Genomic DNA, 15,506 nt, shown 5'->3' on the forward strand with positions numbered 1-15,506 from the left:
CCGTGGCGGAAGCTTCGGGGAGGCAGAGGGAGCTCCGGAAGATGGGGCTATCTGCGGACTTCATTCTCAAAAACGGTCGTGGTGCAGAGGGCTCCCCATCCCTGGACGTTCAGGGATCCAGATGGTGACGGGAGCCCCAGGAAGCCCCTCTCAGGCTCTTCCATCCCGTGGGATGGGGAGCCCACATGCCGGTGGCAGCCCATGCGCCAGTAGGAAGACAGTGGGCCAGAGCGTTAACCACAAAACTAACTTTATTCCCCATTTACACACGGTGCCCCAATGGGCTACAGCCACCCCGCCCCACAGTCATGGCCTCCCTCCCTCCCCCCCTCCCTCCCACAGGCAGGATCAGCACCAGGATGAGAAGGACCCCCTAGGCTCCTTGGGGGGCCCCGGGGTGTGCCGGCCCTGGAGCGCAGGCCCACTTCTCCCTACTGGCTGCAGTGACGATTCCTTCTCCTCCCTGTGACCAAGGAGTCACGCCTTCTCTTTGCAGGCTGTGAGGGGTGAACCAGCCCCACAGCCAAGGCCGGCCTCCCAGACACCCTGAGGTTGGCCCCAGGCAGGGGCATCTTTGCCACAGAGGCAGGACCCTCACACAGAGCCCGCTTCCTGGACTTTGTAGCTGGGTCGGTGGCCGGGCCGAGGCCTATTCTCTGAGGAGAGGGGGCCCGTGGAGCCCCCTGCGGCCCCCAACCGCCAGGGCTGGGGATGACTGAGGCAGGGGCGGGACTCTGGGAGAGCCTCCAGGGCAGCAGCCTGTGCTGAGAGGCCAGGAGGAAGGCCAGGCTGGGGAGCTCCTCCTCGTCCTCACTGGACCCATCCACCAGCCCTCGAGTGTCCCTAGCAGGAGGGGCCTCTCTGAGAAGCGGGGCATCCCTGGGGCCCGGTACAGGGGCGGCGCACCTTTGACCCTGAGGAGGGGCGGGGACCTGTCGGGCCCTGGGTGCAGGGGCCTCCTGTCGTCCGGGACAGAGAGCAAAGGCTCTGGGCCCCGACAGGTGTGTCTGTGCTCGGCCGTGCCTCTGAGGGTCCTGGCCGTCGGTGTCTGCTGGGCAGGCTTTGTCGCTGACCCTCAGCCCCTTCCCGGGACCAGTCTCGTGCTCAGCACTGGGGCCCGATCGGGCCGCGCAGAGACGTGGCGGTGCCTGCACACCCTCCTCCGTATTCAAGGCCGCCAGTCTTTTCTCCACCAGCTGAGGAAGGAGGGGACAGTGACTGGCCAGCATAGGCCAGTGAGACGGGGGCATGGGACGGTGGCACCGGGGGAGGCAGGGAGGGTGACCCACGAGGCTGTGGCTCTGCTGACGTCCCCTGAGTCCCTCCCTCCTTCCCGTCCCAGGCTGTCCATCTTCCACTTCCCATTCTCTGCTCTGTGCCCACCCGACGCTGGCCTCCCCAGTGCTGTGACTCACAAGAAGCAATGGGGGACAGAGTCATGTGGGTCTCTGTTTGGAGTCCCCTCCTCGGGCTCACCTGGGACCCCACTGCCTCCCCCTGCATCGCCTGGGTCCCCTCCATCCCCCAGCTTGCCTGGAGCCCGTCCTCCCCCTGGCTCACCTCTGCAAGGCTGAGCCCTTCCTCCTGCTCCAGTTTCTCAGCCAGGGCCAGGAGGTCCAGCTGTGGTTCCGAGGACAGCAGTTCCGCCAGGAAGCTGGGGTGGATGACTGCCTCCACCTGGGACAGAGGAAAGAGGCTGGGGCCAGACGTGGCAGGGAGCCCCCTGTGAGCCAGGAGGGTCTGCAGGAAATGTGGAAAAGTGAAGACGCACCCATCCTTCTCCAGACGGTGGGAGAAGTTTTCACGTTACAGTCACTGGCCTCTCTCTCTCTCTCTCTCTCACACACACACACACAAACATGCATGTGTGCAGACACACAGACATTCACACATATGTGTACACAGAGAGACAAAACCTGGACATGCACACAGACACACAAACACCCCCAAAACATACGTGCACTCTCAGAGACACAAAGGACGTACCCCTAGGCTGACACACACGTGAGTGGACACAGGACCACATGCAGACATACACAAAGACATCCACACAAGGCACAAATGCACACGCACACGCCTATACGCGCACACGCACGGGTATGCACATGCACAAACACACACGAACACACAAACACGATGCTTGGGCATGTGTGCACACACGTCCATGTGTGTACGCACGCCTGCGCGAACAGCAGTGTACACACATGCCTGCACACACATGGGCAAGTACATAAGGATGCACGCACACATGCGCACACAGCCCAGGAACAAGGAAAGCGCTTAATGCCAAATGCCGGGGCTCAGCCCCGAACTGGGCGTTGGAGTGCCAGTCCCTGGAATCTTCCAGACACCAGGCTGAGGGCCAGCGCACCTTGGTGATGAAGTCTTCCTGGGAACACAGCTCGTCAATGTAGCTCAGGAGACCCGGGTCCGGGTAGGTCGCGGCCTCGTCCTGCTGTGGCTCCTTTCCGTCCTCTCCCCATTCACCTGCCGGGCCCCCCGGGGCTGAGCGGCCAGGCCCCAGCAGCCCCTCCATGATGTCCACGTACTCTCTCACAGCCTCTGGAGGGATCTCCTTGGGCGCCTTGGTCTGCCGGCGCCGCGGGGGTCGGTGTGGCTGCAGGCGGGAGGGCTGGGCCCTGGAACCCGCCTTCCTGGGAACGCACGCTGAGGCAGAGCGAGAAGGAGGGAGGAGGCGTGAGGGGCTCGGGCAGAGCATCGGGAGGGCAGTGTTAGGGGGACACTGATGTCCCTGGGGGCTGGGTCAGGGCCACCGGAAGCTATGGGCACCGTGGGACTGGCAGAGCGGGAGGAGGAGCGTCTCACAGCCAGCCACGTGAGCAAGGGGGGACCCACCGATCCTCCAGGGGTCTCCCCACAGCCCACTCCCCACAGTCCACTTCCCAGGCAGACTTGGTGCGGGGTCCTCTGACAGGCGTGGCGCAAGGAATCAAGAAATTCACCAGGTCAATACCCCTCCTGACAAAGGGCAGCTGAGACCCCCGGCGGCTCTGGTCAAAGGACCAATGTCCCCTTGTGGGAGCAGACACGACCCAGGGACAGAGGCCTTCCCCCGGCCCCCACAGCCATGGTCTACCAGCGGTCGTGGGGATGTGGGGGCCTTACCTGGCTGCGGGCCCGCTTCCGCGGCTGGGGGCCCCCGCCGTTCAGGCTTCGGGGGCGCTGGGGGAGGCAGGCCCTGGGCCACCTTCACCCACTGTAACTTCCGCATCTGCATCTCCTCCTCCATCTCGAATTCCATGAACCTGGGGGTGAGGAGGCCCAGGCCGCACTGAGGAGGGGGCCCAGCCCTGGAGCCAGCAGGGCCAGCAGCAGGTTGAGGGACTGGGAGAGGCGGGGCCTTGGAGGGACAGCCGTGGCCCCGGCTAACAAGGAGGAAGCAGGCGGGCTGTCCGGCGCATCGCCTCCACCACCCCCTCAGGGAGTTGAGTCGGAGGGAGTCCGACCCCAGGCGAGGAGGCCTCAGGATCCCCAACCCCGTCCTGAGACCTTCTGGCGGAGCCAGGGGTGGGTCCAGAGCAAGGGAAGGTGGAACCGCCAGGGAGGTGGGGAGGGCGGCCCTCTGGGTCAAGCGAGCGTCAGCACAGCCAGACTCTGCTCCTGGCCCACTTGCCCAGCAGCCCCGGGCCAGAGACCCCGACTCACTTTCCCGCCATCTCGTAGTAGATGAAGCGGTCAAAGTTGCTTTTGCTCTGCCACTCCTGCACGGCCCGCCGCACTCCCTCTTCCAGCGTCATCGTGGGCTTCAGGCGCGCCAGGGACCGCAGCACCGGGCTGTAAGGTGTCGGGGTCAGGGGCCGGCTACAGTCCGGTGACCCCCAGCCTTCCCCGGGTCCTCTGGAGCCCGTGTCCCCCACCCAGCATGACCGACTGCTGGCAGGTTGACAGGGGGTGTTGGGGTGTGCAAATCAACCTTCACCACCACCACGGTCACCGCCTCCCACCACACCAGCCCTGGGCCCTGGGCTCCAGGCTGACTGTCCACTGACAGGAGCAGGGATGGGGTGGCCTGGGAAATCAGTCCTTTTGGACTCTGCCTTTCGTAATAATACTCGCGGACATCAAGGTGCCCAGCAATGAGTCCAGCCTCTGCAGGAAATGCCATCACCCCGTGTTCAGGAGGGACCACAGATGCCAAGGCCAGGCCTTCCAGGTCAGAGCTCCGCAGGAAGGATCCCCCACACTCACCCCTACACCACCTCTGCTCCCTCCCCTCCCGTTCTGAGGGATCCTCTGGGACAGCGAGGGGGGGGCCCGCACAGGACCTCTGCTGGGCTGGTCCCCTGGCCGTGAGATGCCCCAGGCCCGTGTTGCATGGAGACAGGGTGACAGAGAGTGCAGCACCCAAACCATAGCCGCTCCTCTGACACCCGGACCCTCTCTGTGAGTCCCCATCGACTGTCACCGTGATATCTCTGCAAGGTACAGGTTGGCTGGACAACCCCCCCCACACACACACACACCCCGCCCCAGTGTTAGTTGAGATGCGTGACTGAAATGTGTCCTAGACCAGAACGTGCCTTCCTAGAGCAGGGACCCGGCCGCAGACCTTCCTCCCAGCGGCCCTAGATCACCGGCCTGTGTGCGCGCCCCAAGGTGGGCCTGCGTGAGGGCTGCGGGAGAGCCGAGGCCACTCACATGAGAAAGCAGGAGAGAGCTTCTGCGTCGGGGCTCTGCGGGAGGTGCCTCCGGGCCAGCGACTTGAAGCGCTGCCAGCGCCGGAAGTTCTCGTAAACACTCTTGGGGTTACTGGAGTCCTGGGGCGAGGCCGTGGTCCGGCTCCTGGAAGCTCCGTGAGGCTGTGGCCTGGCGTTGACTGGGGGCACGACGGTGGTCAGCTGCGTGACTGGGGGCTGAGCCGGAGGTGGAAGGCTTGGGGCCAAGCCTCCCTTGCCGGCCTGGGAGCCCCCACGGGCCGAGGCAGGCATGCTGGTCTCCACCGCAGAGGCTGTCACGAAGATGGGTGCGGGACACGCAGCACCCCCACCGAGGGCCCCTGGAGCACTCCAGCTGAGGGGGGCCGGAGTGAGGACGATGGTCTGAGTCTGGGGGGTCACGGAGCACCCCTGTTCTGACCTGACCTGCACAGTGACATTGCAGGTCCCAGTCCCATTGGCGCCAAGGCCAGCCTCTCCTGCCACCAGCGGAGTCCTGGAGAAAGCTGGCAGCACCAGGGGGCCACCAGGAGGGAATGGCGTGGTCAGGAGGGGCGGCGGGTGCTGCCCCCAGAGTGGCCGGTGGGAGGCGCCGGCAGTGGGTGGGGGGAAGGGCCGTGCCATGAAAGCAGACAGGGAGGCTCCCTGGTCCGTGGCCGCATGGCCTCCCAGCACTGCAGATGCTGTGGACAGAAGGAAAGGGCCAGGTGGGGTCAGAGAATCCGCAGCCGGGAGGGAGGACCCGGGACCCCCTTAGCCCCCGGGAGCAGAGCTGTAAATCCCGTGGCTTCGCGTGAGGGACATCCCAAGTAAAGGTGGAGTTTGCCAGTGTCCCAGAGTGATTTCCATGCTCTGGCCTCCCGCAGGGAACTCCCGCCTCCGCCCCTCCCAGCACGACATCCTGTCTGCCCAGCAGAGGCCCTTGAGCCAGCACCACGGACCCCCACACACGACTGTCCAGCCTCACGGGCGGCCTCCCAAGACTCGGGCCTGGCTGGACCCCTGACCTGTGGGAAATGGCCTCAGCAGCCTCCCTGGCTGCTGGAGACCTTCTGCAAGGTCCATCCTAGGCACCTGTAGGGCCCCTGTGAACAGACAGCGTCTGAACCGTTCGGGCCCCTCTCCCGCCAGCCTTCCCGTTCCCGACACTCCCAGCGAGTCCCACCCTCTCCTCCCCGGCCCAGCTCAACCGAACAAGAACGCTTGACCTGGATCTGCCAGGAAAGCTCCCCCCAAACCCTGCGGTAAGCCCGTCTCAGAACCATCCACACACCCCGGACACAGGGCCAGCCTGGGTCAGCAGCCCAGAACACAGGACAAGAGGAAGCAGGTAGCAACTGTTTCCTCAAGAGGGGAGCACCCAGAGCAGCTGAAGAACCCGAGCCCTCCCTTGAGGCCACCTGGTGCCCCGACCCTGCCGAATCCAAGACAAGGCCTATGTGGCCTGGGGCACGTGGGGTCAGAGTGACCACCGGCCCAGGTCTCGGGCAGGACAAGCCATTGCACACTGGGCTGCACACAGTGCCATGGAACGTCGTTCTGGCTAAGGCCGGCCTGTGCCGCCGTCATGACACACTCCCACCTCTCCCTGCATCGTGCCCAAGGAGGCGTGTGCCCCCGGAGAGAATCGGCGAGACTCCGCCATCCTTTCTCCCCACACACAGGGCGTTTCCCCCGACAGGGCCCGACCCACCTCCAAGGAGCCCCTGCCCAAGGTCCTTGCAGGTTTCTGCAGACTCCCAGCCTCTCAGCCCCCCGGCCAGCGGTCCCTGGGGGTCCAGTGCGCTCTCTTCCTCTATCTAACCCCACCCAAGTGCCCCTGGCCGGCGTCACATTTGAATCCCAAGGACTTCAGGGGTGGCCTGGCCCCTGACACGTCCAACCCAAGCCAAAGGCTCACCTCCTTGGAAAGCCATCCGCACAGGCAGAGGACGCTGCCGCCTGGCAGCCTCCACAGTGACAAAAGTCAGGTCTGGGCCCCACACGGTGAGCTGCTGCAGGAGAGACACTCAAGACCCAAGCCAAGGCTGGGAAAGTTTGAATCTAAACAGGGTGAGAATGCATGACCTCATGACATTCTGTGGCGGGGGAGGGGCGGAGGGCCCCTGCCCTGGCTGAGGGTGGGAGACATTCCATGAGTCAGGCTCTGGCAGGTGGGCCAGAACCCCAAGTTCCTTTAAACGTTAAAGGGGCAACACAATCGGGGCGCGCCTTTCCAGGCAGTTCAGACACTGTTTTCCAGATTCACTGCACCGCGGTGTGACCCGGTGCTCCTCTGGTTCGACCAGCAACCTCGGTTTGTGTCCATCCACCCGCTCTGCTTTCTACCTGGCTCTTGACTTATTCAACAGGGGCTGGACTTCCTGAGCAAAACCCAGAACAGATATGCTGATGAGCACATGCGTCCTTACGGCCACGTGGAACTGAGGGTTTCAAACCAGCACGGGGTCAGCAGATCCCGTGGGTTTGTTCGCACCTCGTTCTCCAGCCTCGGGTGCTTCTGTGCCCGGTGCCCTGCGGAGCTTGGAGCCGAGCAGATCCAGCAGCACCGGCCTTACTAGGGTCCCTTTCTCTGGAAAGCCCGGGTGTCTCGCAGAGAGAGTTCGTGCACCCTACCATGCGGGACCAGAAATCAGACGTCCTGTTCCCTGGCGTATTGTGTTGCTGTTTGATAATGGATTTCTAACCTCTTTCACTACCTTAGTGGAAACTTTCTAACGAGCAATACCTTTGGTTCAAAGTCACACTGTGCATAGTAGACTGCGCAGGGACGCCGTTTCCTCCCACCTCTTACTCCTGGCAACCCGGCCCCTTTTCCCCAGGCACCCAGTGTTACCTGTGTCTTTTAGATCTTTAGAGAGATGGCATTGTGCCTCAAAAAGTAAATGTACGCTCTTCGTTTCTCTGGTTGAAGGTTGATAGGGGTCCCAAAATGTGTGTGGATATGCACAGTGATGGTTCTTGTCCTGGTAATGCGGCTCCTCTCCTCCTGTCTGGGGGCTAGATGCCCAGAAGAAGTGCTACAGTCCTCTATAATTCGAAGGGCCCCATCCAATAGGAGTGGCCAATTTTAGCAAATAACAATAATAAATACTCAATTAAATTAGAATTGCGGATAAACATGGAATCGGCGTTTCCAAGAATTGTGTCCCATACATTATTTGAGATATACTTTTCTTATAAAAAAAAAAAGATTTATTTATTGGGACGCCTGGGTGACTCAGTTGGTTCAGCGGCTTGCTTTCGGCTCAGGTCATGATCCCAGCATCCTGGGATCAAGTCCCGCTCCGGGCTCCTTGCTCAGCAGAAAGCCTGCTTCTCTTTCTGCCTCTGTTTGCCACTCTGTCTGCCTGTGCTCACGCTGACAAAAAAAAAAAACGAAAAAAGTTTTATTTATTTATTTGACAGATCACAAGTAGGCAGAGAGGTAGAGAATGAAGAGAGGGGGAAGCAGGCTCCCTACTGAGCCGAGAGCCCGATGCGGGGCTCAATCCCAGGACCTGGGATCACGACCCGAGCCAAAGGCAGATGCTTTAACCCACTGATCCATCCAGGCACCCCTGGATATGTACCTTTAATGCAGATTTTTCCCCCTTTACCTAATTTTGCATTTGGGTGGGATTCTGCATTTTATCTGACATCTCTACCAAAAATGTGTAACGTATCCAGTTATTATTAGTCACTTACCTGTGAGAAAAAGGTCTTGGATGTGAACACTCCAGAGTGCTATCTTGGCTTCACTGCGAAGCTCATTTGTGTGTACACACACACACCCACACCCACACACACCCACAGAGTGTCTGCAGGCTCTTGGAAGGATTTGGAATTTGGAAGAGCCATCATATATCACTGAGCGTCTAGGCTTAGTGGAGGTGAGGACAGGAAGAAGGCATAGAAGATCTTCCCCTTTCTTATTGCAAAGGGGCATAGAAAGACCCGATAGCCCTGGTTTTTTGAGCCGTTACAGTCACTCCTCATGAAATGGATGTGCCCCTTGAGACAAAGCCTCTTGGGGTATCCACTCCTATCCATTTCCCACTCACACAACCAGCTTCCTCTAAGGGCTGGCGGGCCACTCGGAGTCTGGAAGCCCTGCCATGGGCATGCAAACGGTAGACCCTCGTTCTTAGGAATCCAGGCTCACACTGATTGTGGCCCCATGCACGTGGGAGTCATGGCAGCACCCCTTTAAAATCTCATTGACTCTTCATGTTTCACGTCAATGTCAGTTTGCTGGGAACACCATGATGCCACGGAGCATTGTGTTTTCTGTGTGAGAACAGAGGGCTCTTAGGAAATGGGCCAAGGGTGATGTGGGCTGAGAACTTCAGAGGCTGAAGCCCGATGTCTCGGGAGACCAGCCTCATTCCCACCGCCATGACGGCAGAGTTCCTAGGCCAGCAGGGTGCTGGGGAAGGAAAGGGAGCGTTAGAACCGTGGCTGCACTCTCGGAACATGCACTGAACAGGAACTCTTTGGTGAAGGCGCTGAAACAGTTCCTTGCCTGGCCCCACGCCCCGCGAAGGAAAGTTGACTCCAAAGTCACAAGGTTCTCGCTCCTGGCTCAGATGTAGGATCTGAAGGAGCCTTCTCGGGCCACGGATTCAAACCTGGCACTGTGGAAAAAGGGTCTCGTCTCAATGCTGCAACCATTTCGGTACTGCTTCAAAATCCTACAGCCCAGAAGCAGATGGAATCAAATTCGCCCACATGCAGTTTGGGAAGACGGGTCGGGGAAGGCGGTACCAGAAAGCCTTCGCGGGCTGTCTCTGAGCAAGCCTGTAGTGGCTGCTGAGAGCGAGCCGTCTCTGGACAGGGCTCCCGGGTCTGCGGAGAGCCACGACCGAAACAGCCCTCCCCTGGCCACGGACTGGCAGGAGATGGGGTGATTGAAGCTTCTTCCAAAAATGTCACAAGGTCAGGGCAGTCCGTTGCACCCTTTCTTCACGCGCACTGAAGTCCTTCGATATTCCAGAAGCGGAGGGAGCCGGAGCAAACCTGCGGCCGTGCCGCCCGCTCCATCACCTGCAGCAGGCGCGCGGTGACCCACGGCGGAGGACGCGCCTCGCGAGCAAAGCTGTGTGGACGCTCACAGGCACCGAGCAGCGCCGCCAGGAAACGTGCTGTGGACGGGCTGCGCCCGGGGGCAGGTCCGGGAATGGAGTCCGGGAGGATGGCGTCGAGTGTTCCCCGGGCCTGAATTCTCCGCCCGAACTGCGCTTCCATGGAACCTTGCGGGCTCAGGGGCTCAGGCGGGCGCAGAGGGCGCGGAAAGGCGGGAAAGCGCAGCAGATGCGCAGTCCGGACGGAGGTGGTCGGCCGCGGGGCCCTCGGGCTTCGGAGGCACCTGCCCCAGGTCGTTCGCAAGGTCGCGTCCGAGGCCAGGGAGCGCACGTCTGCGATGTCAGGGCCGTGAGCGCTCAGTTCCCACGCGCTGGCTTGAAGGCAGGAGGACCGCAAAGAGTGCGGGAGGGTAGTGGTCCCCGCGCAGCCCCCGGCTCCGGGACCCATTGCTTCCAGCCTCTCGGGCAGGGCTCTCGGGCCGGGTTGGGCTTGCCCCGCGCGCGCCCACGCAGGCGCAGCCCCACGGAGGCGCAGACCCGCGCACGCGCACGCGCACCCCTCCCGAGGGGCGGGGCTGAACGTGTCCCGGACCCGCCCCCGCAACGGCTCCCAGCTTCCGTTGAGGCTGCCCGCGGGAGAAGGCGCGCCTGCGCGGGCCCGGGGGCGGGGTCCCTAACGGTCCTCGGGCAGGGGCGGGGCCGTGCGTGCCGCCTGGGGCTTGCGCGAGGTGGGCTTGGTGAAGGCGCGTGCTCGCGGGCGTGCGGGGTGGCGGCCCGCGGTCTGCGGAGTTCTTGCTGCGCAGTGTGTGCGCCCTGAGGTGTGGCCCGCGCGGACCCGAGTCCTGGCCGATCAGTGTCTGAGGCTTCGCCGCATGCTGAGGTGCGTCGCGCGGTCCCTCGGGCGGGCTGTTTGCACCCTGACCTTGTAGGGGTGAGGTCGGTTCCTGCGAGTTTCCTGTGGGGCCCTTGGGAGGCGGCGGGTTTGGGGTGCGGACGATCTGGCGTCCACACTGGGAGACCTGGGGTCCGGGCGGCCCGTAGGTCTGGGGTCGGTGTTGGGGGTTTGGGCTACCGGGGACACGAGGGTCTCGCTTCTGTGCCGGGGGACTTGCGGGTCTGCGCTCTGGTGTTTGTGGAACCAGGGGCCCGCGGGTCTGGGTTCTGCACTGGGTCTGGCGTATGGGGGGGCCGAGGGCTTGGGGTCTGTGCTCGGGGATTGGGGGTCTGCATTCGGGCATCTGGGGTACCGGGGACATGAGGGATGGCTTCCGTGCTCGGGGATATTGGGGTCTGAGTTCGGGTGTCTAGGACACTCAGGGCCCCCGGGGTCTGGGGTCCGCGCTTGCGGGTCTGGGGTACTGGGGGCCCACAGGTCCGGGGTGTCGTCCGGGGGTCTGGGGTCCAGGCTTCGCACTGGTCACCTCCGTGTCCCGGGGCCTGGTGTGTGGAGCGGGTCGGCGGCGATTCGGGGTGGTCGTTCCGGTGTGGGTATAGGCGCCCTGGCGAGGTGCGTGGAGCGCAGGTGGGCTGATGGAGGAGCGAAGCAAAAACAAGGGACGGCCGGAGGTACCCGTTAGGTACACGGAATTTACAGAGAAGAGTGTTGCAGCTGTGTGAGTACTGGGAAAAGGTGCTGCACCTCCGTCACGTGGTTCCGATCAAGTGTGTGTGAGTGTGAATCTGTTAAACATTTTTGGGGAGAGCTGGTTCTGCCTGTGAAGCCTTGGCCAGCCCACTGCTGCGTGTTCATGTGGGACTTAAGGCGGTGTATGCTCGTATTCTGGGACTGAAGGGACTGTGTGGGGATGTTTCTAGTGCAAGGTGTATGTGTGTGTGTTGACGGGTTGTTGAGATTCTGCACTTGTGGGGGGGGGGTTTGTGGTGTGCATCAGGAAATGTGGTTTATGGGTCTTGGTGGTCTCTGGTGGATTGTAGAACTTGGTGGCCGTGGGTGGTTTTGTGCCTGTCCTATTGGAGTCACCTGGGAATATGTTTAATGAATTCCTAGTTTGAGGTTTATTTGTGTTTTTAGATCGTAGGAATCTGACTGGGATATCCTCATGGGTGGGTTGGTGAGGTCTCCGTGGCTATTTGGGGCTAACAGGAAGCCCTGAGTGTGTTTTTCTGAGGGTGAGGGCAGTTAAGTTTATTGAGAGGGTTGGAGTTGTCATTCAGGTATACTCAAGGTGTTTGAGTAACGCGTTTGTGATGTAGGACTTTGGGCATGTCTGTGTCTGGGTGTTAGCCCTGTGAATGGTGGCAGTTGGTGTGTAATGTCAGGTTTGGAAGGGTTATTATTTTTGGCTTAGCGTCTGTTTAAATATTTTCTGTGCAAATGAATAAAGGAAACCCTATTTACTAGGGACGTGGAAGCTCTCAGGCACTACCACTCACGCCCATTTGTAGACCCAGTCGGAAAAAGCGTTCTTGACTACTCCAGCAGTGGACGATCTTTCTCCTTGCCCAGCAGCAGCCCAGCGAATGAAAAGCTGCCCCCAACCTGAACTCTTGATCTTCTCCAGTGAACTTGGTTCAGACCCCTTCCTCCCAGCTTACCCCTTTCCTCTCTAACAACAAGCCCCCTCCTTTGTTCTCTGCACTGCCTACTCTTTATCGTAGTTATCGTGTTCCAAATTGCACTTCCTCTGCTGTTCCTGAATGAAGTCATTCTGCTGGTAAACGGACTGGCTGTTTTATTTTTAAGGTTGACATTTTGATGTCATCATCCATTCCAGATGGATCCTCTGTGCATTCAGGGCACACTGTCTGGGTACATGCATTTTTTTGGTGATTTTCAGGAGCTGTGAGCACATATCTGGGGGTGTAAGGGCAAGTGTGTGACTTAGGGATTGGTGGTGTGTCCCATACGTGCAAATGAACGGGTTGGTGTGTGAATGGTGAGTGGGTAAGCTGTAGACTTAATCTGTATTCTGGAAGATGGTGGAGTTATTGAGTATTTGAGAGTGGTTATGTGCATGTGGGTAACGTGAAGCTTCATGTGTGTTTGGGGGTATAAGGTGGTATGTTTTCATATTTGAAGCATGCTGGGTAATTTGGGGTATATTGGGGGTATGAGAAATGTGTGTTTGTGTTCATGGAGCATGGCAGGTGGGATAAATATGTTTATGGCACGTATTTGCATTTTTCATTAGGGGATTATGAGCACATATCTGGGAGTACTTTTGTACTGATACAGTAATGAGATACGTTTATACACGGGAGTTGGATTGTATTTGCATGTACTGGGGGTATGGAATATGGTTTTGTGAGTATTAAGGAAATGTGGAAGTTTGAAATCCTTTTTAAATTGGGACCTGAAAGGGTTTTACATGTATTTATATATGATGTGCTAGAGATGTTTCCTTGTGTTGTAGGAGTGTTTACGGGTTTGTGTTTACATTTAGCAGCATGTGCGTGAATTATATAAGGTTATTCATAGGATTTGGGGTTGTCAGGAATAGTCAAAGTGATTTTCTTTGGAGTATGCTAGGGTTTTTGTACACTTTTTGGAATGTCTGGGGATTGTGGTGGTAACATTGTATTCTAGAAATGTGAGGATGGTGTATAGTGTTTTGGGTAATGGCTATTTGGAGATTGGGGGAGTGTATGTGTGTTTGTGTTCATGGGTGTGTAAGGGTCATGAGTGTAGGGTACAAGGGCTGTTGGTGTTGTGAGTACATCTGAGTGTGAAGGGTGTATGTATATTCATGGCTAGTTTGTGAGTATGTATGTTTGTGGGTTGAAGGGATCCACTTCTGTTACTTCTGAATGTAATGGTTGAAGAAGTCGGTGGGGTTGCTTATATGCATGCTTTCAGTGTTTGTGGGGGTATTCTTTTATGGATTTGGTAAGTTAGGTTGATTGTGGCTGTGTGTGTATTTGGGTTCATTGGTGGCTTATGAGGTATGTATTCTACAAAATGCGGATGTTCGGTGTGTGTATTTGGAAACAGTGTGTGTAGGTTGTGTGTGTTTTCAGAAACTGTAGAGTGTGTGCATTTTAGAGGTGTGAGATTGTGGGAGTATTTTGGGGTGGTTCATGAAACAACTGTATATGTGGTATTTTTTGAGAGCCTGTCCTTTTAGGCTATTTATTGTAAGCTTGTGGGTAACATGTTAGCTGTTTGTTTGTGTGTGGGCGTGTGTGTATAGAGTTGTAGGCATGGCATGTGAGTATCTGAGGTGGGTAGGATTTTTTCTGTAAAAATCTAGTTAGTAAGAAGAGGTTTATATGTGTATTCAGGGTGCAGCTAGCAACTGTATGTGTTTAGGTGTATGGAAGACTGTACATTCCGAGATGTATTCTGGAAATACGTAGTGTGTTTCTGTTTGTTCAGGGTATTATTTGGGGTACCAGTGGACTGTGTGCACATGTTCCTATGAAAGGGGATAAGGTGCGATGGAACTGGCTTGTAGTAGCTTGGGATAGTTAATGGTGCATATGTCTATCTTCCTAGTTCTGTGACTGGAGGTGGAATTAGTCATGCCGAGAATATTAAGACCAGGTGAATTGCTAAATGACACAGATTAATGCTTTACCACCTACCCCTAAGGAGCATCTTATGAAGCATTTGCCAGTATTTACCACTGGTGTGTGTGGCTGTGGTGTGTGTGAAGCAAGGATATTCAGGCATTGGTGGGTATGTTTATGGAGTCTCTACATGAACCGTTTGCAGGGCATCTGTGGCTGTAGTCTTTGTATGTGTGCCTGAGCATTGTGAATCACCACGTTGCTCCTAATTGGTTCATCCATTCTTTGGGGCCAAAGAATATCCCCATTAATGTTAGTGATTTGGGGCTTCTCCTATTTAAAAAAATTTATTTATTTGACAGACAGAGATCGCAAGTAGGCAGAAAGGCAGAGAGCGAGAGGGGAAAGTTCACTCCCTGCTGAGTAGAGAGCCGATGCAGGGCTCGATCCCAGGATCCTGGGATCATGACCTGAGCCAAAGGCAGAGGCTTTAACCCACTGAGCCACCCAGGCACCTCTTGGCTTCTATGCAGAAGGATTCAGGGATGTGTGCTGTACAGTTGGATGCTCCTTCAACATTCATGTTATCTTGTAGCCCCTATTACCCCTTTACCTGATTCTCACACACTAAGCCAGTACTCCTCTTGACCTTAATCATCTCAGGGTTAGACACCAGGCAACAAGAGACAACCCCTATGGCCTAAAACCCACCAGAACTGTTCAAGCCAGGCAATCCTAAACTGTTTATTCTGCCCTGCTTTGCCTTTCCTATGGACACTCCAGTAAAGAATCTGGCATAGGCTTCCTCCTTACTCCTGTTTCTGCCTTGTGCCCAAACCTGGTGTTTCCCTGGGACTGTACATGGTATGCTGTGCCCTCCTGTTTGGAGAAGTGCAAGTAATGAATGCTGCTTTCAGTGGCATTGGTGCTCCGTGTCATCATTCAGTCACCTCTATAAATTAAATGCTGGGTATGATTTTAGAACAATTTGCACAACCAGCAGCATGACTCAGTGTTCAGTAGAGGGGGCTTACCTCTGCACTGCTGTCAGCTTCCCAACTGGTATTTCCACACAGCTGGTTCTGCCCGAGAAGGCACTACCAGCTCTTGGCACAGTTGTACTTGGATGCTCCCACTTTGTGGCATGTCCTCTGTGTGCTGCCTTGGCATTCCAACTAAAATTTTTATAGCATCTTAAAGGTGGTATAGTGTAGGTCTGCAGGGGCCATAATTCCCTACTCCATGCCTTCCTCAGGAGGGTTGATCTCATCAGCCTTTTTCCTGAGACCTACAGGAC

At 57.7% G+C, this 15,506-nt stretch overlaps 1 protein-coding gene across 1 annotated transcript; it reads right to left on the reverse strand.

Annotated features, from left to right (window-relative positions):
* Nucleotides 1-312: 312 nt before the first annotated feature.
* LOC116570030 (NUT family member 2G-like) lies at nucleotides 313-7,724 on the reverse strand. Its single transcript, XM_032306519.1, has 8 exons — nucleotides 7,513-7,724; nucleotides 6,577-6,719; nucleotides 4,660-5,359; nucleotides 3,667-3,795; nucleotides 3,054-3,266; nucleotides 2,372-2,762; nucleotides 1,561-1,677; nucleotides 313-1,196 (listed from the first exon to the last, which is right to left on the reverse strand). Exons 2-8 carry the CDS (start codon nucleotides 6,590-6,592, stop codon nucleotides 432-434), a joined length of 2,331 nt encoding a protein of 776 aa, XP_032162410.1. The 5' UTR covers nucleotides 6,593-6,719; nucleotides 7,513-7,724; the 3' UTR covers nucleotides 313-431.
* Nucleotides 7,725-15,506: the final 7,782 nt, after the last annotated feature.

Source organism: Mustela erminea, chromosome 12 (genome assembly GCF_009829155.1).
Source record: "Mustela erminea isolate mMusErm1 chromosome 12, mMusErm1.Pri, whole genome shotgun sequence".
NCBI classification, from domain to species: Eukaryota; Metazoa; Chordata; class Mammalia; order Carnivora; family Mustelidae; genus Mustela; species Mustela erminea.

What these genes read in the sequence shown, in the direction of transcription:
- LOC116570030 (XM_032306519.1), bottom strand. An exon ending in GCTCTCTCCTGCTTTCTCAT is followed by an intron (nt 3,796 to 4,659) that starts GTGAGTGGCCTC and finishes GACACCTTACAG; the next exon opens with CCCGGTGCTGCGGTCCCTGG. An exon ending in AGGAAGACTTCATCACCAAG is followed by an intron (nt 1,678 to 2,371) that starts GTGCGCTGGCCC and finishes CCTCTGTCCCAG; the next exon opens with GTGGAGGCAGTCATCCACCC.